Source organism: Oncorhynchus tshawytscha, linkage group LG23, assembly GCF_018296145.1.
Source record: "Oncorhynchus tshawytscha isolate Ot180627B linkage group LG23, Otsh_v2.0, whole genome shotgun sequence".
Lineage (NCBI taxonomy): Eukaryota > Metazoa > Chordata > Actinopteri > Salmoniformes > Salmonidae > Oncorhynchus > Oncorhynchus tshawytscha.
In genome coordinates this window covers 14,652,470-14,679,212 of record NC_056451.1, presented here as the reverse complement: position 1 = coordinate 14,679,212, position 26,743 = coordinate 14,652,470, and the positions used below count along the sequence as shown (strand labels likewise).

The following is a 26,743-nucleotide window of genomic DNA, read 5'->3' as shown; positions in this document are numbered from 1 at the left end:
ACAGTACATGGCCCCGTCCATCGTCCCTTTGATGGGGTGAAGTTGTCCTGTCCCCATAGCAGAAAAACACCCCCAAAGCATAATGTTTCCACCTCCATGTTTGACGGTGGAGATGGAGTTCTTGGGGTCAAAGGCAGCATTCCTCTTCCAAACACATTGTGTTGAGTTGATGCCAAAGAGCTCCATTTTGGTCTTATCTGACTACAACACATTCACCCAGTTGTCCTCTGAATCATTCAGATGTTCATTGGAAAACTTCAGATGGGCATGTATATGTGCTTTCTTGAGCAGGGGGACCTTGCGGGCGCTGCAGGATTTCAGTCCTTCACTGCGTAGTGTGTTACTATTTTGTTTTATTTTGCACATCGAGCCCAATTTTTCAGTTTTTGATTTGTTAAAAAAGTTTGAAATATCCAATAAATGTCGTTCCACTTCATGATTGTGTCCCACTTGTTGATTCTTAACAAAAAAATACAGTTTTATATCTTTATGTTTGAAGCCTGAAATGTGGCAAAAGGTCGCAAAGTTCAAGGGGGCCGAATACTTTCGCAAGGCACTGTATTTTGTGTTTCTTCCATTTGCGAATAATCGCACCAACTGTTGTCACCAAGCTGCTTGGCGATGGTCTTGTAGCCCATTCCAGCCTTGTGTAGGTCTACAATCTTGTCCCTGACATCCTTGGAGAGCTCTTTGGAAACTGATTGCAATATTGATTGCTTCTGTGGACAGGTGTCTTTTATACAGGTAACAAACTGAGATTAGGAGCACTCCCTTTAAGTGTGCTCCTAATCTCAGCTCGTTACCTGTATAAAAGACACCTTGGAGCCAGAAATCTTTCTGATTGAGAGGGGGTCAAATACTTATTTCCCTCATTAAAATGCAAATCAATTTATAACATTTTTGACATGTGGTTTTCTGGATTTTGTTGTTTTTATTCTGTCTCACTGTTCAAATAAACCTACCATTAAAATTATAGACTGATAATTTCTTTGTCAGTGGGCAAACGTACAAAATTAGCAGGGGATCAAATACTTTTTTCCCCTCACTGTGTGTGTGTTTATATATATATATATATATATATACATACATACATATACACACACATTTTTGTAATATACACACAAATAAACAATATTTGCGGCTTTATCTTGCCTGAAAGCTTTTCAAAGATGAATCAGAGAATACTATTTGGGGATGTAATTTAGAGCAGCTCTAATACTACGGTTAGGCATAGAGAAAATCATAATGTACATTAAATCACAAGAAAACTGAGCTTTGGGGAATCTGTGTATTTTCTTCTATAAAACAAGACATTTACAACTGAAGTCACATCCATATAAATTACAACAGCAAACACAATATATTTTAAATACAGATCTCCTTCATTCCTTTGCTCACTTGACCAATAAAAGAACAGACAATATAAATGTCCCTTATATTCACTTGCAGTCAGATGCATTGAAATAGCAGCCATAAATGTAACATTGCCTACGTTGGGGAACAAATCTACCTGCATTATTTTTTAAATCTAATTCTGGGCTGGGAAATCTTAAATTATAAACCATTTTATCAACCTACTACTAGCCATACAGTTCACTACTTTTGACCAGAGCCAAATAGGGTGTAATTTGAGACGCTGATGATAACTCAGTCTTAGCTTTTAAACAGCATTCCGTCTTGGGTCTCCTTTACGTTATGACCACTGATCGGTCATTTGAATAAACAGGTTCCCACCATGTTATTACTAAAGACATGTCAATTCCAAGACCAGGGTTGTCTTAACCTGTTCAAGCCCAATTCCACTGCCAATGGCTAGAACTGGACTCTGTGTGCCCTACTGCCCTCTACTGGTTGAGAATGCTCAATGCTTCGCTCCAGTCTGTATATCCCTGTTGACTGGATGGCTGTGTGCAAACAATGTCTCTCTTGTACTTTAATGATATATGGGTACAATATCACACAATGATATCAGTGCCATCTGAAATATCTCACCCTAAGGTTAAGACTAAAATATGAGATATGAAAATTGTTCTCCATACAACTTCACATCCCTAGTTGTAATTAGGCAGAACACAAGGTATTCTCTCGTGACGCTGCTATATAACACTGCAAGAACAAAAACAAGGTATGACGGTAACAGAGGCATTTAACAGTGTGACATGAAATTGAAAGAAAATGAAAAATCCATTGTGCAATTGATATGCTTTCATATACAAAGCTGAACAAATAAAGGGTTAAAATATAAGGGGAAGGCCTCACAGGTATTGTACATGGAAACAAGAAGCTAGTAGGTAAGTATGGGTTCCACGGTGAAGTACCTTCCTCTCTTTAAATCCTTCCACTCAAGTGGATCTTCTGAAGTTCTTTAATCTCTGCCAACAATTCATAACATACTGCCTAAATGTGTGGTGAATAACTGTGTGGTAAATGAAAAATTGGTGATGTGTGACTAAAGATCCATCACAGTCATTCCTTGACCATCCTCCCAGACAAATCACTCCCGTTTAACATGGGAAAAGAGGTGAGAGATGAGGTAAATAAGCATAAAACGTGAGAAAACACATGACATCGTACATATCATAATAAATCCCCCTTCCACACGTTTATATTTTTTTCTTCTGTCAGAAACTTTTCTGGTACAAATACCTCGATCACTGACCATCAGTTCTTGAACTGAGAACCCCCAATCACACTTCAAATTCACAAGAACAGTACAGGGAATTAAAAACACAATACAACTGATAAATCTTGTATGTGATATGTATGTGTGTCCGTGTATGAAAAGTCCTTCCTGGTTGTGACTTGTGGATTATCCTTGACTGTCAATGTCTGTTCCCAGTCACACCCTCCCTCCACTTCCTGCCTAACATAATGTTGCAGGCATAGAGATGCCTGTGCAGAGTTCCCAGTTCCGAAAATACTGTATCCCTGAAAACTGGATGTTAGCATTTTCTGGTGATTCTACATAGGCTATTTCCTGCCTTACCCAAAGTTTGACCATAGCTCCATTCCACACCATGAGCTGGAAAGCACACACACTAAGGAAACCATAGTGATAGCGATCAAACCATTACATTGCTGATCCACACTGCTACCATCTGCTCCCAAAACCGAGTTAACATCCTCATCTCCTAAAATCAATAGGAAACAACATCCTTTCCCAGTCGACATCCTCCTTTCCCAGAGTTGACATCATCCCCTCGCAGGTTTGACATAATCCTCTCCCAGAGTTGACATCATCCTTTCCCAGAGTTGATATCTTTTCCGGAGTTGACATCATCCTCTCCCAGGTTTGACATCATCCTCTCCCAGGTTTGACATCATCCTTTCCCAGTCAACATCCTTTTTTAGTTGACATAATTCTCTCCCAGAGTTGACATATTCCTCCCTAAGTCAATAATCAACAACCCCCTCTCCCAGAGTAAACATCCTCGTTTGGATTGGCTGAGACTTGAAGTGGTCTCATCCCAATGTTAGACTTTACCACCAATGTCCAGTTGACAGAATTCTTTCCAGAGAGTGAAAAATAGCAAGAGAGGCATGAAATGCCTAAAAGTTTTGACTGACTGAGTGATTGGCATGTACCCTTGCAATGTAAAGTATGTGTTACAGTTCGATGATATTGGCACTTCCCATCACATCAAGAATCACTAGACATCTCCCACTCTTATGAGATTTTCTGTCTGAAAGCAAAGCAATGCAAGTTATAGAATATGTTCAAATTGAATGCATAGATTGCAGGTCGGTAATATTCCTTACAAATTGCATACATATGAAATGCATGGTTTATGACCTACAAACCAGTATGAGTTATATTGGTGAGGCAGAGACCATGTATATACGAGCAATGAGCAAAGTCCAAGGGGGCTGGGTTGTATGTACAGTACCAGGTCCAATAATCCCTGTAGCTAAACTATCGGCCGAGAGGGTTGTGTTTAGTTGTTGAGGAAGCGGTCCAAAGTCCAGTTGCACAATGAAAATGAATTGAAGGTCAAATGTAGATATCTGGTTCACACAAACAAGGACAGTGAGGTACAGTTGCACAGTTGGGGGGCTTTTATAGTGTGGCCAGGCTGTGCTAGGGGCAGCACAGCAAATAAGTCCAAAGTGAAAGGTGAAGGCAGAATTTTCTGTCTGTTGTTTTCTATCTAGCTTTTCTCATCTACTCTTCTTGGCAGCTGGGTATCAGTGTTCCAAGGGAGCGGAGGCAGCAGCGATGGGGGTGGATCTGGATTGGAGTGGGTGGAGGCTGCAGGCTAGAGGTGGTATCAGCACTCGAGGGGCAGCAGGAAGCTCCGTCTGCAGTCCACAGCCTTGGGGCTAGGTGGCTGGGCTCGCTTCCTGCGGAGCTCCCCGCGCCCCAAGGAGCCACTCAGCCGTTGGTACGCAGCCTTGTATTTCTTATCAAACGCAGCTAAAAGACAGAGAAAGTGCTGTAAGCAATAAGCCTGGTTGGTCTGAAACTATACTGAAGTTCTAGTACTCCAACTGTGTTTAAAGTGTCTTAAAAAGGCTGCTTACCAACGTGATCTCTACCCATGGCAGCCAGTGTGAGGAAGAGCATCTCTCTGTACAGACTCCTGGACAAACAACACAAAGTACTATCGATCACAATTGTGCAATCACATAACCAAAACATTGCCTTGACAAAGTAGAGTATTCATACCCCTCGACTTATTCCACATTATGTTGTGTTACAGCCTGAAGTCAAAATGGATTAAATTGATTTTTTTCACCCATCTACACACAATACCCAATAATGACAAACTGAAACCATGTTTAGAAATGTTTGCCAATATATTGAAAATTAAATACAGAAATCTCATTTTCATAAGTATTCATGCCCCTGAGTCAATACTGTGTAGAAGCATTTTTGGCAGCGATTACAGCTATGAGTCTTTCTAGGTAAATCTCAAAGCGCTTTCCACACCTGGATTGTGCAACATTTGCTCATTCTTTTCAAAATTCTTCAAGATCTGTTAAGTTCGCTGATCATTGCTAGACAACCATTTTCAGGTCTTGCCATAGATTTTCAAGTAGATTTAAGTCAAAACTAACTCGGCCACTCAAGAACATTCACTGTCTTCTTGGTAAACAACTCCAGTGTATATTTGGCCTTGTGTTTTAGGTTATTATCCGGCTGAAAGGTGAATTCCTCTCCCAGTGTCTGGTGAAAAGCAGACAACCAGGTTTTCCTCTGTGCTTAGCTCCATTCCATTTATTTTTTATCCTGAAAAACTCCCCAGTCCTTAATGATTACAAGCATACCCACAACATGATGCAGCCACCACTATGCTTGAAAATATGGAGAGTGGTACTCAGTAATGTGTTGTATTGGAGTTGCCTCAAACATAACACTTTGTATTCAATACAAAAGTGAACTGCTTTGCCACATTTTTTGCAGTATTACTTTAGTGCCTTGTTGCAAATAGGATGCATGTTTTGGAATATTTGTATTATGTACAAACTTCTTTCTTTTCACTCTGTCAATTAGGTTAATATTGCACAGTAACTACAATGTTGTTGATCCATTCTCTGTTTTTTCCTATCACAGCCATTAAACTCAAACTGTTTTAAAGTCACCATTGGCCTCATGGGAAAATCCCTGAGTGGTTTCCTTTCTCTCTGACAACTGAGTTAGAGAGGACGCCTGTATCTTTGTGGTGACTGGGTTTACTGATACACCTTCCAAAGTGTAATTATTAACTTCATCAAGGATATTCAATGTCATATTTTAAATATTTACCCATCTACCAATAGGAGCCCTTCTTTGCGAGGCATTGCAACACCTCCCTGGTCTTTGTTGTTTAATCTGTGTTTAAAATTCACTGCTCAACTGAGGGACCTTACAGTATGTGTGGGGTACAGAGATGAGGTACCAAAAATCATGTTAAACACTATTCATTCAACATTTTTACTCATGAACTTATTAGCCTGTATAAACACAACATGCAACAATTTCAATGATTTTACTGAGTTACAGTTCATATAAGGAAATCAGTCAATTGAAATAAATAAATTAGGCCCTAATTTATAGATAGGCCCACCCACTGGGGAGCTAGGCCCAGCCAATCAGAATGAGTTTTTCCCGACAAAAGGGCTTTATTACAGACAGAAATACTCCTCAGAAGTTGGATGTGGAGGTCCTGGGCAGGAGTGATTACATGTGGTCTGCGGTTGTGAGGCCGGTTGGACGTACTGCCAAATTCTCTAAAACGATGTTGGAGCCAGCTAATGGTAAAGAAATTAACATTCAATTCTCTGGCAACAGTGGACATTCCTGCAGTCAGCATACCAATTGCACCCTCTCTCAAAACTTGAGACATCTGCGGCATTGTGTTGTGTGACAACGGCACAGTTTAGAGTGGCCTTTCATTGTCCTGGGCACAAGGTGCACCTGTGTAGTGATTATGCTGTTTAATCAGCTTCTTGATAGTCTTTCCACCTGACAGGTGTGGCATATCTTGTCAAAGGAGAAATGCTCAATAACAGGGATATAAACAAATTTGTGCTCAACATTTTAGAGAAATTTGCTTTTGTGCATATAGATAATATCTGGGATGGTTTATTTCAGCTCATGAAACATGGGACCAACACTTTACATGTTGTGTTTATTTTTTGTTCAGTATATTTAGGCTTGCCATAACAAAGGGATTGAATACTTATTGACTGAAGACATTTCAGCTTTTCATTTTTAATTCATTTGTCGAATTTTCGAAAAACTTTGACATTATGTGGAATTGTGTGTAGGGCAGTTACAATTTTTTTTAAATTTCATCCATTTAACGTTTTGTACAACAAAACGTTGAAAAAGTCAAGGGGTGTGAATAATTTCTGAAGACACTATTACTCACACAAACGAAAAAATGTAATCAACAACTGATGATTCAGAGGCCATTTCCTGAACTCACCTTTGTATCTTGGGCGTGCCTGGTTGCTTAGCAATGGTTTCCAGGAAGAGGGTGATTCCCTTGTGTATCTCGTTCATGCCGACCCAGCGCAGCACTTCCTCCAGGAAGGCCAGGGTGAAGGGGTGGTTGTGCCTCCGCCAGCTGTGGTTCCGCATGGGTACGCCACCTGAAAGAGGGAGAGAGAAAGAGAGAGATATGTAATTCATGAAAGGATCTTAACCTGTATCATCTGAGTATTTCCTTGTGAATAACGTGTGTATCTTACTGTGTATCCTCCACAGGATGTAGAGGGGGGGCCAGTGGTCTGTGTCAGGGGTCAGTGTGTCCCACAGCAGCCTCACCCTCACTGCTGAGTTCTCTGAAGTCTGACATACACACAGACAGGAGCTCAACATTAGAATGAGGACATTATGTATTGTAATATACTAATGCTAATAATTCATCACTAGGCCCCAAGAGAAGCCTGGGAGCAGAGTTACCTGTGCTAGTTGGTTGGCCAGCGGTGAGGAGCGAACCAGCTGCAGCAGGTTGCTGGGCAGGCCCAGGCGATGGAAGTACCACACTAGGTTCCAGAAGATGATGGAGTGGCTGTCCAGGAGCTGGCCCTGTGCCAGCACCGCCTCGCCCTCGTTCTCCAGCAGGCTCTCAAGCTCCTTGCGCAGCACCAATGGGCTCAGGTAGGCCACCGTCACCTGGGGAGACTCGCCCACCGATGAACCCTGGAGTCAATAACACATTAACTGTGGTTATAGCAAGACTGAATATTTCCCAGAAGCCAACAGATAAAGATGAGAAATAAACCAGTGTTGGTAGAGTACCATGGTAGCGCTGCTGCTCTCAGAATAACTGCTGGTCTCAGAACTGGAGTCCTCACTCACACCGTTGTGACCCAGGATGGCCTCCTGGCCACCAGGGGGCTTGGCTGCACTCTCCACCTCCTCCTCCGTGTTCCAGTTGGTACGTTCCAGGCTGTGGTGAGTGCTTTGTTAGTCAAAATGAAAGGATTGGGTGATAAAAAAGTTTAACGTTCATTCAGTTTAAGAATCATACAGTCCTCACCATACATGACACAGTCCTCTCCATACATGACACAGCCCTCACCATACATGACACAGTCCTCTCCATACATGACACAGCCCTCACCATACATCACACAGCCCTCACCATACATCACACAGCCCTCACCATACATCACACAGCCCTCACCATACATGACACAGTCCTCTCCATACATGACACAGCCCTCTCCATACATGACACAGTCCTCTCCATACATGACACAGCCCTCACCATACATGACACAGCCCTCACCATACATGACACAGCCCTCACCATACATGACACAGCCCTCACCATACATGACACAGCCCTCACCATACATGACACAGCCCTCACCATACATGACACAGCCCTCACCATACATGACACAGCCCTCACCATACATGACACAGCCCTCACCATACATGACACAGCCCTCACCATACATGACACAGCCCTCACCATACATGACACAGCCCTCACCTTTGGGGCAGCAGGGTAGCCTAGTGGTTAGAGCGTTGGACTAGTAACCGAAAGGTTGCAAAAAATCCCTGAGCTGACAAGGTACAAATCTGTCGTTCTGCCCCCGAACAGGCAGTTAACCCAATGTTCCTAGGCCGTCATTGAAAATAAGAATTTGTTCTTAACTGACTTGCCTAGTAAAATAAAGGTAAAATAAAAATAAAAATAAACACATTACACAGTCCTCACCATTTGTATTTAGACAGTAAAACTGTAGCTTCACTTTCCAAATACATAAGGTGAGGACTGTACATGGCCCTGAATAGACAGATTGAATAAGAATAGGAGTCAAAATGAAGGGATTTTGACTTCTACGGGCCCTGGTCAAAAGTAGTGCACTATATAGGGAATAGGGTGCCATTTGGGACACACACAAATGTTAGGGTGATGTTATGATGAGAGGAGTAGTCCTACCTGCTGATGGGTCCTAGGACACAGATCTCAGCGTTGAGAAGGGGGACGAAGGTGGTCGAGCAGAAGGGACAGCTGGAGTTGAGGTTGGAGTCGTCAGACGTCCACCCGGCCATTATCTCCTCATCATAGACCAGGGAGTTACAGCTCCGACACAGGGAGCAGCTCGACATCAACACCTGTAGTCCCGCTCCCTCTTGGTTGGTGTCCCAGGACTTGCGGAGAGGAAAGGCCAAATTGGTGGTGTCAGGGAGGTCAACGTCACTCCCCACCGACAGAGAACTCTACAGAGGAAAAGGATGGTGGAACATTAAGCATGTTTTGACAGGTTTGATAACTCTCCCTACATCTACAAATGCATTTTACCACAGTAAACTAAATCAGATGGCCAATACAGTGTAGTTACACTATAAGCTACAACAACCCACATGTTGTCCCCTCACCTCAGAAGTAGCATTGTAGAGCCTCTCCTTAGCCTTCAGTAGGCTCTCAGCCACCTTTCGGGACTGTCTCTGTTCTGACACCCGGCTCACAGGCCCGTTTTCTCCCCCCGAGCGCCGGGCGTCTACACTGGCGGCCCGCCGCCCCGAGACTCGATGGCGAGTAGGCGTGAGCAGCTGCTGCAGTTTCCCCGTCAGGCTGCCCCGACTCCGTGGTGACACATTGTTGTAGTTCTCGTCCACGACCTTGCGGCTCACAGTGTCTCTAGGCCCAGGTGGCCTACATTGAGAACAGAGGAATGGGAGATATACTCTTATAGTATATCAAAGCGATATTCAAACTGTAATCCAAAAACATACCAGAACATATCAGTCCCAGCTTCTCCACTCCCTCACCTGCCATCTCTCTCCCCAGGCTGGCAGCTGCAGTCAGGGTCAGAGTTGGCCATCTCGGCACAGTCTTTGTAGAAGGTGGACAGGCACACCTGGTCGCGGCGCACCAGGACACCACCAGGGGGAAAGGGAGAAGGGGTGGAGGTGTCTCGTGGCCCCACGGGGGGTTTACGGGAGGCGGGATCGCTGCAGCCATTGGCACCTGCGTTCCGGAGCACCGCCTTCATTGAGAGCTTAGACTCTGTGGGGTGGAAATTGTTAGGAGGGTGGTTCCCAAACAGACACAGCTGTTTGATGAGAGTGTTGTGTTACACTAAACCAAATCCAATGCGCCAAATACAACAAAATACCGTGAAATGCTTACTCGAAAGCCCTTAACCAACAATGTAGTTAAAGAAATAGAGTTAAGAAATTATTTACTAAATAAAGTAACAATAAAATAACAATAACGAGGCTATATATATTGGGGTACCGGTACCGAGTCAATGTGCGGGGGTACAGGTTAGTCGAGGTAATTTGTACATGTAGATCCTGGTAAAGTGACTATGCGTAGATAATAAACAGCGAATAGACAGTGTAAAAACAAAGGGGGAGTGGGGGTGTCAATGGAAATAGTCAGAGTGGCCATTTGATTAATTGTTCAGCAGTCTTATAGCTTGGGGGTAGAAGCTGTTAAGGATGTTTTTGGACCTAGACTTGGTGCTCTGGTACCGCTTGCCATGTGGTAGCAGAGAGAACAGTCTTTGACTTGGGTAACTGGAGTCTTCGACCATTTTTTGGGCCTTCCTCTGACACTGTTTGCTTAGGGGGAAAAGGCGGTGTCATGCCCTTTTCACGACTGTCTTGGTGTGTTTCGACCATGATAGTTTGTTGGTGGTGTGGACACCAAGGAACTTGAAACTCTCGACCTGCTCCACTACAGCCCCGTCGATGTCAACAGGGGAGTGTTATGCCCTCCTTTTCCTGTAGTCCACGATCAGCTCCTATGTCTTGCTCACACACACACACTGCCATGTCTGTCACCTTCTCCCTATAGGCTGTTTCATCACTGTTGGTGATCAGGCCTACCACTGTTGTGTCATCAGCAAACTTAATGATGGTGTTGGATTTGTGCTTGGCCATGCAGTTGTGGGTGAACGGGGAGTACAGGAGGGGACTAAGCATGCACCCCTGAGCGGCCCCCGTGTTGAGGATCAGCGTGGCAGATGTGTTGTTGCCTACCCTTACCACCTGGGGGCGGCCTGTCAGGAAGTCCAGGATCCAGTTGCAGAGGAAGGTGTTTAGTCCCAGGGTCCTTAGCTTAGTGATGAGCTTTATGGGAACTATGGTGTTGAACGCTGAGCTGTAGTCAATGAACAGCATTCTCACATGTGTTCCTTTTGTCCAGGTGGGAAATGGCAGTGTGGAGTGCAACTGAGATTGCATTGTCTGTGGATCGGATGGGTCAGTATGCAAATTTGAGTGGGTCTAAGGTTTCCAGGATGATGGTGTTGATGTAAGCCATGACCAGCCTTTCAAAGTACTTCATGGCTACCGATGTCAGTGCTACGGGGCGGAAGTCATTTAGGCAGGTTAACGTCGTGTTCTTGGGCACAGGGACTATGGTGATCTGCTTGAAACATGTAGGTATTACAGACTTGGTCATGGAGAGGTTGAAAATGTAAATCAAGACACTTGCCAGTTGGTCCGTGCATGCGTTGAGTACACGTCCTGGTAATCCATATGGCCCAAAGGCCTTGTGAATGTTGACCCGTTTAAAGGTCTTGCTCACATTGGCTACGGAGAGTGTTATCACACAGTCGTCTGGAAAAGCTGGTGCTCTCATGCATGCTCCAGTGTTTTTTGCTTTGAAGTGAGCATGAAAGGCATTTAGCCCATTTGGTAGGCTCGCGCCATTGGGCAGCTCGCGGCTGGGTTTCCCTTTGTAGTTTGTAATAGTTTGCCAGCCCTGCCATATCCAACGAGCGTCAGAGCTGGTGTAGTAGGATTCAATCTTTATCCTGTATTGTTGCTTTGCCTGTTTGATGGTTCGTCTGAGGGCATAGGGGGATTTCTTATAAGCATCCGGATTAGTGTCCTGCTCCTTGAAAAAGGCTGCATTTAACTCGGTGCAGATGTTGCCTGTAAATCCATGGCTTCTGGCTGGGATATGTACATATGGTCACTGTGGGGATGACGTTGATGAAGCTGGTGACTGAGTCGGTGTACTCCTCAATGCCATTATACACTGCTCAAAAAAATAAAGGGAACACTAAAATAACACATCCTAGATCTGAATGAATGAAATATTCTTATTAAATACTTTTTTCTTTACATATTTGAATGTGCTGACAACAGAATCACACAAAAATTATCAATGGAAATCAAATGTATCAACCCATGGAGGTCTGGATTTGGAGTCACACTCAAAATTAAAGTGGAAAACCATACTACAGGCTGATCCAACTTTGATGTAATGTCCTTAAAACAAGTCAAAATGTGGCTCAGTAGTGTGTGTGGCCTCCACGTGCCTGTATGACCTCCCTACAACGCCTGGGCATGCTCCTGATGAGGTGGCAGATGGTCTCCTGAGGGATCTCCTCCCAGACCTGGACTAAAGCATCCGCCAACTCCTGGACAGTCTGTGGTGCAACGTGGCATTGGTGGATGGTGCGAGACATGATGTCCCAGATATGCTCAATTGGATTCAGGTCTGGGGAACGGGCGGGCCAGTCCATAGCATCAATGCCTTCCTCTTGCAGGAACTGCTGACACACTCCAGCCACCTGAGGTCTAGCATTGTCTTGCATTAGGAGGAACCCAGGGCCAACCGCACCAGCATATGGTCTCACAAGGGGTCTGAGGATCTCATCTCGGTACCTAATGGTAGTCAGGCTACCTCTGGCGAGCACATGGAGGACTGTGCGGCCCCCCAAAGAAATGCCACCCCACACTATGACTGACCCACCGCCAAACCGGTCATGCTGGAGGATGTTGCAGGCAGCAGAACATTCTCCACGGCGTCTCCAGACTCTGTCACGTGCTCAGTGTGAACCTGCTTTTATCTGTGAAGAGCACAGGGCACCAGTGGCGAATTTGCCAATCTTGGTGTTCTCTGGCAAAAGCCAAACGTCCTGCACGGTGTTGGGCTGTAAGCACAACCCCCACCTGTGGACGTAGGACCCTCATACCACCCTCATGGAGTCTGTTTCTGACCGTTTGAGCAAACATGCACATTTGTGGCCTGCTGGAGGTCATTTTTCAGGGCTCTGGCAGTGCTCCTCCTGCTCCTCCTTGCACAAAGGCGGAGGTAGCGGTCCTGCTGCTGGGGTGTTGCCCTCCTACGGCCTCCTCCACGTCTCCTGATGTACTGGCCTGTCTCCTGGTAGCGCCTCCATGCTCTGGACACTACGCTGACAGACACAGCAAACCTCATTGCCACAGCTCGCATTGATGTGCCATCCTGGATGAGCTGCACTACCTGAGCCACTTGTGTGGGTTGTAGACTCCGTCTCATGCTACCACTAGAGTGAAAGCACCGGCAGCATTCAAAAGTGACCAAAACATCAGCCAGGAAGCATAGGAACTGAGAAGTGGTCTGGTCACCACCTGCAGAACCACTCCTTTATTGGGGGTGTCTTGCTAAATGCCTATAATTTCCACCTGTTGTCTATTCCATTTGCACAACAGCATGTGAAATGTATTGTCAGTCAGTGTTGCTTCCTAAGTGGACAGTTTGATTTCACAGAAGTGTGATTGACTTGGAGTTACATTGTGTTGTTTAAGTGTTCCCTTTATTTTTTTGAGCAGTGTATAACATTCCAATGACAGTGCTATTTCTATATAATAGATATCCATCACTCACTGTCTGTTGAGCCTCTCATGCTGCTCAGGCTGTTGCTCTTCACCATAGACCCCGTCAGCGATTCGTGGCTGGAGCTTTCACTAAGGCCGCTCCAGCTGGACTGACGAATCAGGTTAGATTGTGGGCGGGATCGTTGGTTACTGTCCATTGTATCTTTTTAAAAAGACAAAACATGTTTCACCTCTGTTTTTACATATATAATGTTTTTTTTAAACCATTAAAAAAGGCCACTAAAACCAATGACAATTTTTGTTACAAACAATAGTAAAAAATAAATAAATAATGTCCTGACCTGTCCGCGAGCCTACTGAACCACTTTTCTGCCATTGTCTGACTGGCTGTCTGAACTGCGCCACGGCCATCAGAACGTTGCGCAACTTGGCCCAGCGTAGACGGCCACCCTGATTGGTAGAGGGCCACTTGCTCTCCAGCACTGCCTGAGGAGAGTGGGCCGAGCCAGAGGTGAGTCAATATGGAGAAAAAAAAATACAAACACTTACAGATGAGATCACAGACGGGGTTCAACTTTTAATTGAAGTAAATAATGTCTCACCTTGTTGTAGTATGCATAGGTGATGGTGTTGGGTGTGATCCCAGCTTTCTTCATCTCCAGAAGTACCCTAACAGCGAGCACAGGCTGCCCGTACTGCCCACACAGCTGCATCAGGATCCTGTAACACACCTCATCTGGTAGTACCACCTTCCTGGTCTCCATGTGCTTGAGCACCTCATATGCCGTTTGCAAGGCACGCACCTTGGCACTCTCCGCCCGCACAAAGGTGGGCAGGTATATGAACCACAGCCCATAGCAGTGGCCCAGCAGGCATTTGGACCACATGTCGGGCACTGCCGAGTATATCTGTGCCCGCTTCTGTGCCAGCTTAATCTCCTAAAGGAGAGAGGGGGATACAGGGGAGTTAGGTCATCCAATCTAGATTTACTAAAGATGTAATAATGTGGTTCCTATGTGTCCTAGAAGGCAAACTTAACAACCCTGAAGGGTGCTTGGGGTATTCACCCAAAATACACAGCCGCCACTGTGCTTCTGCTTTTAAATATTGAATGAAGAATGAAATATGAATGCTCATTAAATTCAAATGGCACAGAAAAACAGTGAAGCATGTTCCCTCTTTAGCTGTGGAAAACTGGGTTATCATAAAGCTAACTGGGGAGTCTCGAACAGATCAAGTTGATTGATGCTAATACATTTTGATTTGCTGGCAGGGTAATGCTCTTAATAAAATAATAAAGATTGAAATTAAACAGCGTGAGTCAGCCTCTTATTATTGTATAGTTCCTAGTGGTTTTGATAAAGTGGATCCACTGGGGTTGTTGGCTTTCAGTGGGGTTGCATTGGGGCTCTGGTGCGGCGGTTGGGGTCTGTACCTGTTTAGTCCGTCGCGGGGCTGGGCTGCTGGGGGCACTCCCCTTGGTAGGGACACGTAGCTGGTCCTGAGGCTGGTCAAACAGATCCATGCAGAGCACAGGGAACGTCTCATAGCTGTAAACAGACAAACACGCCGTCACTGGTCACAGCATCAGACAGTATAAAGTGCCGGGGCCCTTATTTGTGCTCATCTAGAATCAGTACAACCCTCTTATTCTTTATCATTTAAAAGATTAAACTCATCCTAGTCCCAGCCCTACTCTGAGAAGCTTAGTGAACACATACCCTGCTATATGTAGCGCCTGTGTTACCTGTAGTGAGTGGGGCACTCTGAACCGTCTGGCTCCTGGGGTTCCTCTGGGGGCATGATGAAGACCGTGTGCTCCCCACTGTGGGCCTCGTCCAGGTCTATCAGACGCACCTCCTCAGGCTTCTCCACATCTGACTGCTTACACACACCACATATATACACAGGTAGACACAAACATTGACAACATAGAGGGCAGGAATGGATCACACACATTTCCATTAGCTGCGCAAATACAAAAAGGCTCATCCGGTTTCAGTATTAGAATCAACACACTAAAGGCTTCCATAAGATATGGTGCATCACTAAACATCCTGTAAAACACGAAGATGTGATTTTGACCTTCTGGACACACTCGTCGAAGAACTCCAGACAGGCATGGCGATCACTGACGAATGAGCACTCTTCGATGAACTGAGTGAACATCTGGGTCCTGGTCAGCTGGGTGTAGAACTTCTGGTGGTTGCGTTCACGAGACTTCAGGAAGCCTGCAAGAGCCAGGGAGTGGTTAACTTCACACATTAAAACACTAGCTTCGTAGGTGCGGTAAAACACCCACACACACGTACTCAGCTAGAAAGTTAAATAATATTTGTGTACACTTGTGTAAATTGTTTTGTGAGTTATGAGTCACACACAGGCAGTCACCCCCCACTGACCCTGCAGGTTGAAGAGGGAGCTGCAGTCGGTGGTCCTGTCTGAGGGGGCCTGGGTGATGGGCAGCAGGTAGGCACGGTAGCCCCTCAGCAAGCAGCTCATGAAGCGCAGGAAGGCCTCCTGGATCTCCAGCTCCAGCTGCTTCTGACGCCCATAGATCAGGTCATAGTCCGTCAGCAGGAACTCCAGGGTGGCCTCCTCTTGGCCAGTGGTGTAGACTGATGGAGGGGAATGTGGGGAGGGGGGGAGAGGAAAAGTGAGGCAAATGGGGATAGTGGTGGAGAAAGGCACAAAGATAAAATTATGAAGATAAAAAGGATTGGCACATTGAATTATCAAGAGTCAGATGTATTGCACCAATATGTTTCAGCTTGTACTCATATTCCTGCATCGGTCCCTAGATGGGCTTCAGAATAAGTAGACTAGATGATGTAAAATGATTGACAGAAGGGAGATGAGAAGAAAATGCATATCATGCATGGAGTCTCCAGCCATCACCCACTTTTCTCCAGAGTCTTCATCAAGTTGGTGAGGGTATTCACCAGCATCTTGCCATGCTTCCTTGGTAGCGATCGCCATGACAACGGCTTCTTGTCCTCTGCTCTGCAGGAGAAGAGAAAACGAAACTATGGATTTCATCCTTTCAAACGTGCATATGTTTGGTTTCGTTGCTTCCTCTTCCATCAGTTGCATCCTGGTTCAGGTCCTTCAAGGTCAGTGTACTCACTGAAAGATGGTGTTGGTGTCCAGGTCAACACACACCACGTCAGTAGGGGGGTCATAGAGGTCAAAGTAGCTGGAGTGGACGCCCACGATGAAGGGCATGGGGGCACACAGTACGTCTGCCAGCCGCAGCGGGCACAGGGGGATGTACGGGCAGTGCCAACGCAGAGGGAACGTCATCTGGAGGGATAGAGTGCTTTCTTTGATTGGAATGAGTGTGTGTGTACGTATATGTCTTTGTGTGTGTGATTGCATACGTGGGTGTAGGTTTGGCGTGTGTGTGTAACTCACAGACACCAGGGCCTCGCTGACGGAGGTGAGGACGTCGGGGCGGAGGGAGTGTAGCAGTAGTTTGTGCTCCGTCAGCACGGCCAGCAGCAGGACACAGGCATTCTCAGGGCCCAGGTTCTGCAGCAGCTTCACAAAGCTAGCACCACTACAGACAGAAAAGAACAGACAGAAAATAACAGCCTATTTATCAATTCATTATTGTTTTCATGGATTCACTTCAATATGATACTAGAAATCCCTCAGGGGAAACTAAGCCATTGTTGGAGTGATAGCTCCTAGCGCAAAATAACGCATTCCACCACATAGTTTATTGCGACTCGACCTAATGCAGATTTACTGTACTGACCTGAGCAGTAAGGGGGAGGAGACAGGCTGACAGAGGAGAAGGTTGTCATAGGGGGAGAGCTGAAATGACACACACACATTTTTCAGTAACAAACCAACATGGTGGACAATAATCTACAGGTCTAAGGAAGAAAGTTCAGCCATGCTTCAATTTCATAGACCACCATTCACCAAATTGATATATGTTGATTTGAAACAAGCCATAAGGAATCATGTTTGAAAAGACTCATTTGACTCGATTTGAGTTTGAGAAAACCACAAACAACTTAAACAACTGTCTCTACTTTCTAGTGCCGGAAGGATCATTCAGTGATGTGAAATTATTTTAAATCCACAGTAAATTAGAGATTGTTTTGATTGGGTGTTATTTTTACCCTGTCCATCTGCACACACTAACCAGTGAAACCATCAATTAATTCAACACCCATTTCCTGTGGGGGAGGAAGTCAAATCTTTAGTGAGAAACACCACAATGCTACTGGTGTCAAGTTCAAATAGAACTCAAGCTGAGTTTCCGCTTGTAACACACACACAGGCATATACAAGCACACACAGAGCAAGCAAGCTTTTGTTCTAAACTAGCACTAAAACACCTGACTCAACTAATAATCACAGTTATGCCTTACTTGAATTAGCAGTTTTAATGCTGCCTTCTGTATAGCCCTGAGCTAAACCAATGCTTAGCAAGGTTTTCCATTCCACCTTTCTGATTCTTTCAAGTGCTTTGATGTGTTCATAAGGAATAAAGATAAGAGAATGTGAATTGAGTTAAAGACAGGTGTCCCTACCTGCACTAGGATGCGAGGCCGCTGAGGGGAAGGGAACGGGACGTTGTGCATGAAGCTGGAGATGTGCCTGGAGAGAGCAGAGTTCCTGTTAATAAATCAACCAACCATAACATGAATCAATAGCCAATAGGCCTACGGTTTATTAGCCACTAGATCAGCCAGTTTAGGTTCATAAAGACACATTGCTGATATTTGCCATGAAGGGCCACTGACTTCTCGAGGGGTAGCACGTGGGGTCCGGAGATGGAGTATCGGTAGACAAAGGTGAGGAACTTCTGGAAGACGGTGAAGAAGGGCCAGTGGGAGAGAACACACACGCTCTTCTTCACTTGCAGGGTGCGGTTGGTGATAGGCCGCCGGTCCACCACGCTCACCAGGCCAAGACGGACGCTCTGCCGCTCCGAGAGGCACTCCCGTGGGAACGCCTCATAGAACTGGATGGCAGCACCGTAAACCTGGGACGGGAAGAGGAGAAACGGGAATGTTAAAAACTAAGGATTCAGCTAACGCTAGATGCTTTGAACTGTGTGAACAGTTAGCATTTAGCAAATGCAAGATAGATTTTTTTATTATTAAACTGTGAGCGAGTTCATACTGGAGTCATTTGCATCTCAATGTTTTTGTTGTTTTTATAGCTTCTTGCTGCTGTCGCAGACAAAGTCTATATAGTGGGCCAATTTAAAACTTGTAATTTAAGTAGGCAAGCATGATATTGAATAGCTGCATTGGTAAATAACTACGCACAACTCAATCAACAGATAGTTGGCATTTATCAACATTAGAACTTGTCAATGTTCATATATCACACTTGATATGCATTTCTTTGTGAGTGTGTATTTGTGAACCTTGTCAGCCACTGTAGGTCATGGCATTTTGTAGAATTAGAAATACTTCAGCCCATTTGGTTCTAGAATTAGTTTTTGTTGACGCAACCATAGAATTAGCAACATACTCCTCACTGGGGTGTCATTTAAAAAATATATATTTCACCTTTATTTAACCAGGTAGGCTAGTTGAGAACAAGTTCTCATTTGCAACTGCGACCTGGCCAAGATAAAGCAAAGCAGTGTGACACAGACAACAACACAGAGTTACACATGGAGTAAACAATAAACAAGCCAATAACACAAACAGGTCAATGACACAGTAGAGAAAAGAAAGTCTATATACAGTGTGTGCAAAAGGCATGAGGAGGTAGGCAATAAATAGGCCATAGGAGCGAATAATTAGAATTTAGCAGATTAACACTGGAGTGATAAATGAGCAGATGATGATGTGCAAGTAGAGATACTGGTGTGCAAAAGAGCAGAAAAGTAAATAAAATAAAAACAGTAAGGGGATGAGGTAGGTAGATTGGGTGGGCTATTTACAGATGGACTATGTACAGCTGCAGTGATCGGTTAGCTGCTCAGATGTTTAAAGTTGGTGAGGGAAATAAAAGTCTTCAACTTCAGCTATTTTTGCAATTCGTTCCAGGCACTGGCAGCAGAGAACTGGAAGGAAAGGCGGCCAAATTAGGTGTTGGCTTTGGGGATGATCAGTGAGATATACCTTGTGATTGTGATGTCATCACTCATGACGCTATTCCCTAATCATAATCAGATGAGTTCTGAGTTACCATAGTGATGATTACTATATCAAAACAAAATCAATGGAACATCATATTCCAAAATCGTCAGTTTGTGAAAAATCCATGTCCCGAAGAACTGCAGTTTCTGATGAAGAGAAAACTGTCAGCCGTGCGAGAGGTCGATCCAGGGATAGATGCCACTGCCCTACATTGGTAAACCAGCCAATACATAAGACTGTACTTATTAGTAACACAGACGTTCTGTAATAAACTTTTTCAGTTCTGTTTCAAATGAAAGCAAATTTGAGAGTGGTCTTGGCTAAGAGTTGTTTAATTTTTCCATACAAAGGAGAGAAGGCACTGACTCTGTGACCCAAACAGTGAAACACCCTCAGAAGGCAGAAAAGGACATAATGAATTGTGGACGTAGTGAGTGTGTCCCTCGAAGGGGAAGATCTGTAAGTAAAAATTTTTTTTTAAAAATCATACGAATATGTTGTTTTAACACGATAGCCTTATCTTAGATTTCTTAATCTGATGCCATATGCAAATAATTCCTGATCCATGTCATGTTCATGGTAATAAAACATTATATTTTCAGGAGGATGAGAAATCTGTCTGCGTGAGAGGCGCAGATCCAGGATCAGACGCCACTGCCCAATTTGGACAAACCAGCCCTTATACCTCATTGGTTAATACAGTATGGAGGAACACTGACATTTTCTGAAAAGTTGTTATTTATTAATTTTTACACCTGGTTCCGCCTCAACTTTCAATCTACAGTAAACATGAAATGAAATAAACAGTTATTTCATTGTCTTAACAGATCCATACAAAAGAGAGATGGCACTGACTGTGTCCCAAAAAGTGGACTACTCTCAGAATGCAGAGAGGGACGTTATGACTTGCGGACGGAGTGTGTCATCTATCCCTCAAAGAATGCCAATAACTGTGAGTTAAAAAAAAGCTTAAAAAAGCTTTAAAAACATGCTAACCTAATCTGAAATTCTTAATCGCATGCCATACGAAAATCATTCTTGATCCATGTCATGTTCTTGTCATAATAATAATTGAAACCTTTTCTTTTTTCAGGAAGATGAGAAAACTGTCTGCCATGAAAGAGGCAGATCCAGGACCAGACATCACTGCCCATTTCGGTAAACCAGCCCATACATTCATTATGGCACTGGCATTCCATTTTTTCAGATCTGTTTCAAGTGAAGGCAAATGTGAGAGTGATCTTGGCTATACTCTCCATATAGGCTAAGTGTTGTTCCATTTGCACTGACTCTGTGACCCAAACAGTGGAACACCCACAGAAGGCAGAGGGGAATGCAATGAATCGCTAACGCAGTGCATCTATCTGCCCAAGAAGGCCAATAACTGTGAATTTAAAAAACAATTAAAATCAAATATTGCCAAAACACTACAGCCTATTGCCATATGCTAACCATTCTTGATCAATGTATTGGTCTTGTTTGCATGATTATATGGACACCTTTTCTTTTTTCAGGACGACAAGAAAATTGTCTGCCATCAGAAGGTCATTCCAGGACCAGACACCACTGCCCAACTTCGGTAAACACTGGCATTTTCTGATTCGCTTTTCTGCTCCGTTTCAAGTGAAGGCAAATGTGAAAGCGGTCTCGGCTAAATTTCCAAATAGGCTTATAGTAGTTTAATTTTGTCTTAACAGATCCATACAAAGGAGAGAGATGGCACAGACTCCCAAACAGTGAAACATGCATTGACGCCTACTGACTCCCAAACAGTGGAACCTGCACTGACGCCTACTGACTCCCAAACAGTGGAACCTGCACTGACGCCTACTGACTCCCAAACAGTGGAACCTGCACTGACGCCTACTGACTCCCAAACAGTGGAACCTGCACTGACGCCTACTGACTCCCAAACAGTGCAACCTGCACTGACGCCTACTGACTCCCAAACAGTGGAACCTGCACTGACGCCTACTGACTCCCAAACAGTGCAACCTGCACTGACGCCTACTGACTCCCAAACAGTGCAACCTGCACTGACGCCTACTGACTCCCAAACAGTGCAACCTGCACTGACGCCTACTGACTCCCAAACAGTGAAACCTGCCCACTGACTCCCAAACAGTGCACCTGCACTGACTCCCAAACAGTGCAACCTGCACTGACGCCCACTGACTCCCAAACAGTGAAACCTGCACTGACGCCCACTGACTCCCAAACAGTGCAACCTGCACTGACGCCTACTGACTCCCAAACAGTGCAACCTGCACTGACGCCTACTGACTCCCAAACAGTGCAACCTGCACTGACGCCTACTGACTCCCAAACAGTGCAACCTGCACTGACGCCTACTGACTCCCAAACAGTGCAACCTGCACTGACGCCTACTGACTCCCAAACAGTGCAACCTGCACTGACGCCTACTGACTCCCAAACAGTGGAACCTGCACTGACGGCCACTGATTCCCAAACAGTGAAACCTGCACTGACTCCCAAACAGTAGAGCACCTTCAGAAGGCAGAGGGAGATCACATGAGGAAAAAACAGGACCTAAGTCTTTTTGAACAGAAATGTGACAGAATGTTCAAGAGCGAGAGGGAGTGGTTAGAGGACAAGAGGAGAGAGATCAGAAAGAGGGAGATCCTATGGAGACAGAAAACTGGAAGTAGAGGGTAGATACCTAGCCAAGATGGAGGGATTGTTAGAGGACATGGCTTGGCGAGTCCAGGATTTGTCCAGATAAAGACGGAAAAACAAAGGGTGGTCAATCAAAGGTGAGCTTTAGTGACTAAACTCAGCAAAAAAATAAATGTCCCTTTTTCAGGACCCTGTCTTCAAAAATTATTTGTAAAAATCCAAATAACTTCACAGAACTTCATTGTAAAGGGTTTAAACACTGTTTCCCATGCTTGTTCAATGAACCATAAACAATGAATGAACCTGCACCTGTGGAATGGTCGTTAAGACACTAACAGCTTACAGTCGGTAGGCAATTAAGGTCACAGTTATGAAAACTTAGGACACTACAGAGACCTTTCTACTGACTCTGAAAAACACCAAAGAAAGACGCCCAGGGTCCCTGCTCATCTGCGTGAATGTGCCTTAACTATGCTGCATGGAGGCATGAGGACTGCAGATGTGGCCAGGGCAATAAATTGCAATGTCCGTACTGTGAGATGCCTAAGACAGCGCTACAGGGAGACAGGACAGACAGCTGATCGACCTCGCAATGGCAGACCACGTGTAACAACACCTGCACAGGATCGATACAGCTGAACATCACACCTGCGGGACAAGTACAGGATGGCAACAACAACTTCCAGAGTTACACCAGGAACGCACAAACCCTCCATCAGTGCTCAGACTGTCCGCAATAGGCTGAGAGAGGTTGGACTGAGGGCTTGAAGGCCTGTTGTAAAGCAGGTCCTCACCAGACATCACCGGCAACAACGTCGCCTATGGGCACAAACCCACCGTCGCTGGCCAAGACAGGACTGGCAAAAAGTGCTCTTCACTGACAAGTCGCGGTTTTGTCTCACCAGGGGTGATGGTCGGATTCGTATTTATCGTGGAAGGAATGAGCGTTACACGGAGGCCTGTACTCTGGAGTGGGATCGATTTGGAGGTGGAGGGTCCGTCATGGTCTGGGGCGGTGTGTCACAGCATCATTGGACTGAGCTTGTTGTCATTGCAGGCAATCTCAACACTGTGCGTTACAGGGAAGACATCCTCCTCACTCAAGTGGTACCCTTCCTGCAGGCTCATCCTGACATGACCCTCCAGCATGACAACGCCACCAGCCATACTGCTCATTCTGTGCGTGATTTCCTGCAAGACAGGAATGTCAGTGTTCTGCTATGGCCAGTGAAGAGCCCGGATCTCAATCCCATTGAGCACCTCTGGGACCTGTTGGATCGGAGGGTGAGGCCTAGGGCCATTCCCTTGCAGGTGCCTAGGTGGAAGAGTGGGGTAACATCTCACAGCAAGAACGGGCAAATCTGGTGCAGTCCATGAGGAGGAGATGCACTGCAGTACTTAATGCAGCTGGTGGCCACACCAGATACTGACTGTAACTTTTGATTTTGACCACTCCTTTGTTCAGGGACACATTATTCCATTTCTGTTAGTCACATGTCTGTGGAACTTGTTCAGTTCATGTCTCAGTTGTTGAATCTTATGTTCATACAAATATTTACACGTTAAGTTTTCTGAAAGTAAATACAGTTGACAGTGAGAGGACGTTTATTTTTTTGCTGAGTTTATTTCAGCACTATAATGTTGTTTCTACTGTACTATCCTTCTGTTTAGTAAACTATCATCTCTTCAACGTAACCATTTTAGAACGAATCCAGTAGTAGCAGTAGTACAACTAAACAAGAATTAGTAGCTATACTAGTATTCTGTTGTTATTGCAGTTAAACAATACTTGTTATCTATCTTAGAAAAAGAATGGCCAGGTCCCCCAGGTGACAAGGCAGGGGATAAGAAAACACGGCTTGAGAGCAAGGCTGAGAGGAAAGAGCAGAAAAGGAAGGATATAGGGAACAGAGAAAGGAAAGGAGAAGAGGGTGGTGATGGAGATGATGGTGCAGGGAAAGAGTACAGGGGTGATTTGGCTTGAAATAGGTCTGAGGAGGTTCTGGAAACAGTTGAAGAAAGGGGTCAGGTTCATCCTGGGAACATCCTAATAGGATGATATGATTTATATTTTGGAATAAACGGGGCTTTTATTATAATTATTTTAGCTTGTTGTCTGGATTTAATATGAATTAGGAAACTTTACTATTACCGTTATGATTGTCACTGTTACATCATGGATGAGGTGAAGTATTTCAATGTCTGACAAATAATGACATCTTAAGTTATTGTCATTTGTTGAAATTGACTGAACCGGTGACTTGCAACGAGCTACAATAGATTATACATTCACCTGATATAATCTAGAGAAAATTCCTACACAGCTTAACACATAACCCAATGGACTCAATAGCTCAGCCACTGCGCAGTGTTAAGAGTGTTGGAGAGTGTGTGTGAGAAGAAGGCAGGTAGGCGGACCCACCTTGTCGCCACAGGCGCTAGTGAGGACGAAGGTAGAGAAGACAGGGAGCTGGTACTTGGTGTTGAGGGGCCAACTCTCCACCGTCACACCCATGGGCAGACAGAACATAGGCACAGACTCTGGCAGGGGGAACGACTCCACGTCCGCTTCCGGATACCGACTGATCAGACCTGGGAAACACACAGACGCTTAATAAAAGTACCATTTTGATTAGTGACTACAGAGAGACTTTCATTTTTGGTAGATCTTTCTACTTCTAAATGTATTTAAATTGTGAAAAGTAGGTCAATAGGCCTGTTTAAAATGTCACATATCGCGACACAGCAGAATGAGTGCTGTGATACCGTCATAATGGAACAGTCTACACTCACCTGCTTCATAGACTAGGGCATTGGCTTTGGCTACAGCTCTCTTGTAGCACAAGTATAAGGCTGGACCCCACTGTGGAGCCAAAACAACAAAGCACAGTGAGAGAGAGAGAGAGAGAGAGAGAGAGAGAGAGAGAGAGAGAGAGAGAGAGAGAGAGAGAGAGAGATGGAGGGAGAAAGATGAAGAATTAAGTTTAAAAAATCAATTTAAAAAACAGTAGAAAAACAGAGCGCTTCAAACCCACTATGCCAGTGTTGAGGTTCTTCTCCACCCGGCAGAAGGTGTGGGGGGCCACCTCCCCCTTACTGGGCAGCAGGAGGGAGATGTCTGTGACCCCCAGGGTGTGGAGGGCCTGGGACTCTGGGGCCCGGCGGTAAGTCAGGAAGGTGCGGTGGGTGGCGGGCCCCCCGGAGCTCAGGCTGGCTGAGCGGCTGTAGGGGGTGGTCTCGATCACATACCAGCCCTGCTTCACCACCTCTTTGCCCTCGTACAGCACCCTGGGGACCGGGGGAGGGGGCAGAGTCAGGACAATGAGTCAGTCAATGTCACTAGTAATACAGTTAACAGAAACCAATTTCTCTCACTCATTCAAGGAAAGCTTTTCTTTTCTTGTTTAGAAGACATCCTGCACTTTGTCCAGAATTAATGTATCATGTGACGTGCATAGCTCTTTCCATTAAAGAATCTATGGGTATGTATACAATTACATTTTGCAGTCATGTATGGCTTGGCCAGACATGCTTAATTGAATGATTATGGCGGTTCAGGGCTACATAGCAATAGCATATAATAAAACCTTCGTGGTCACACGTACATGGTTACAGCATGCAGTATGTCGATAATTGCATAATGCAAGCTCAAAGCATTGTTATGCATTAGCTACAGTATGTGAACTCCAAGCACCATGCATAGCTTTAAATTGATGCTGTGGCTAATGTCTGACTCCAGCACACATTAGAATAGAATGATCATTTTTTTCATCACTGCTGGAGTGTCTCACCCGAGGTCGAGGATGGGTGGCTTGTCATGCCCACGGCGGTAACACAGGTACATGTGGGGGTTGTTGATGAGTCCGGTGCTCAGCTCGGCCGGGTGGCCCCCCTGGGTCTTCTCGATGCAGGTGAAGCCCTCAGGCACCTCCTCCCCCAAGCCCCGGGCGATCACCGCCAGGTCTATGACCGGCTCCACCACCCGGCCCCCTCTCTGCTGGCCCTCTTCGTCCAGTGGGTCCGAGCCCCCCGGAGCCAGCCCTGCCACCACAAAGTAGTCCACTAGCTGGGGGCATTTCTCCTCTGTCATGCCTCCTGTCTGCCAACTGCTGTGGAGAGGGAGGGAGAGGGGGAGAAAAAGAGAGCGAGAAGTAGACAGAGGGGGAACCAAATTGAGATTGTGCGATCTTGCTTATGTAAACAATACTGCTGAGCAGTTGATGATGAATGGATTTCTTCCTTCCGACAGTCTTATAGAAACAAAACCTTATTACTCAGACTGACAATATTTGGTTCTCATCATTGGCAATAGATAAACAACCAGGAGAGTGATAACAATATCACTGCACGTGGATGCCGCACAGTCCCACACAAATATTTATTTTTGACTCAAAGGCCTTGAGTCATTCGCATTTCATACAGATATGACCCGTCTGAGAGGTAGTCTGAGGGTCAACAATAAGCTGCTAAATTCTGCTGA

The 26,743-nt window shown here is 45.1% G+C and overlaps 1 protein-coding gene across 3 annotated transcripts in view; it reads right to left on the bottom strand.

Annotated features, from left to right (window-relative positions):
• Window positions 1–1,274: 1,274 nt before the first annotated feature.
• LOC112222853 (DENN domain-containing protein 4B) overlaps window positions 1,275–26,743 on the bottom strand; it is a 46,705-nt gene continuing 21,236 nt past the window's right edge. Inside the window, exons 2-27 of one of the 3 annotated variants that reach the window (XM_042304666.1) lie at window positions 26,055–26,372; window positions 25,299–25,551; window positions 25,057–25,126; window positions 24,686–24,855; window positions 18,271–18,512; window positions 18,058–18,124; window positions 17,271–17,329; window positions 16,925–17,069; window positions 16,638–16,813; window positions 16,413–16,513; window positions 15,913–16,128; window positions 15,596–15,741; window positions 15,258–15,391; window positions 14,946–15,060; window positions 14,113–14,448; window positions 13,852–13,996; window positions 13,560–13,712; window positions 9,719–9,956; window positions 9,326–9,602; window positions 8,886–9,166; window positions 7,730–7,880; window positions 7,391–7,630; window positions 7,177–7,276; window positions 6,912–7,077; window positions 4,522–4,580; window positions 1,275–4,414 (exon numbers count right to left, since the gene is read on the bottom strand). In XM_042304666.1, coding sequence (XP_042160600.1) covers window positions 4,269–4,414; window positions 4,522–4,580; window positions 6,912–7,077; window positions 7,177–7,276; window positions 7,391–7,630; window positions 7,730–7,880; window positions 8,886–9,166; window positions 9,326–9,602; window positions 9,719–9,956; window positions 13,560–13,712; window positions 13,852–13,996; window positions 14,113–14,448; window positions 14,946–15,060; window positions 15,258–15,391; window positions 15,596–15,741; window positions 15,913–16,128; window positions 16,413–16,513; window positions 16,638–16,813; window positions 16,925–17,069; window positions 17,271–17,329; window positions 18,058–18,124; window positions 18,271–18,512; window positions 24,686–24,855; window positions 25,057–25,126; window positions 25,299–25,551; window positions 26,055–26,353 — 4,485 coding nt within the window. In that variant the 5' untranslated portion in view covers window positions 26,354–26,372 and the 3' untranslated portion in view covers window positions 1,275–4,268. Of the gene's footprint in view, window positions 4,415–4,521; window positions 4,581–6,911; window positions 7,078–7,176; window positions 7,277–7,390; window positions 7,631–7,729; window positions 7,893–8,885; window positions 9,167–9,325; window positions 9,603–9,718; window positions 9,957–13,559; window positions 13,713–13,851; window positions 13,997–14,112; window positions 14,449–14,945; window positions 15,061–15,257; window positions 15,392–15,595; window positions 15,742–15,912; window positions 16,129–16,412; window positions 16,514–16,637; window positions 16,814–16,924; window positions 17,070–17,270; window positions 17,330–18,057; window positions 18,125–18,270; window positions 18,513–24,685; window positions 24,856–25,056; window positions 25,127–25,298; window positions 25,552–26,054; window positions 26,373–26,743 lie in introns of all 3 variants that reach the window. The other 2 variants (XM_042304665.1, XM_024385691.2) reach the window with 2 other exon arrangements.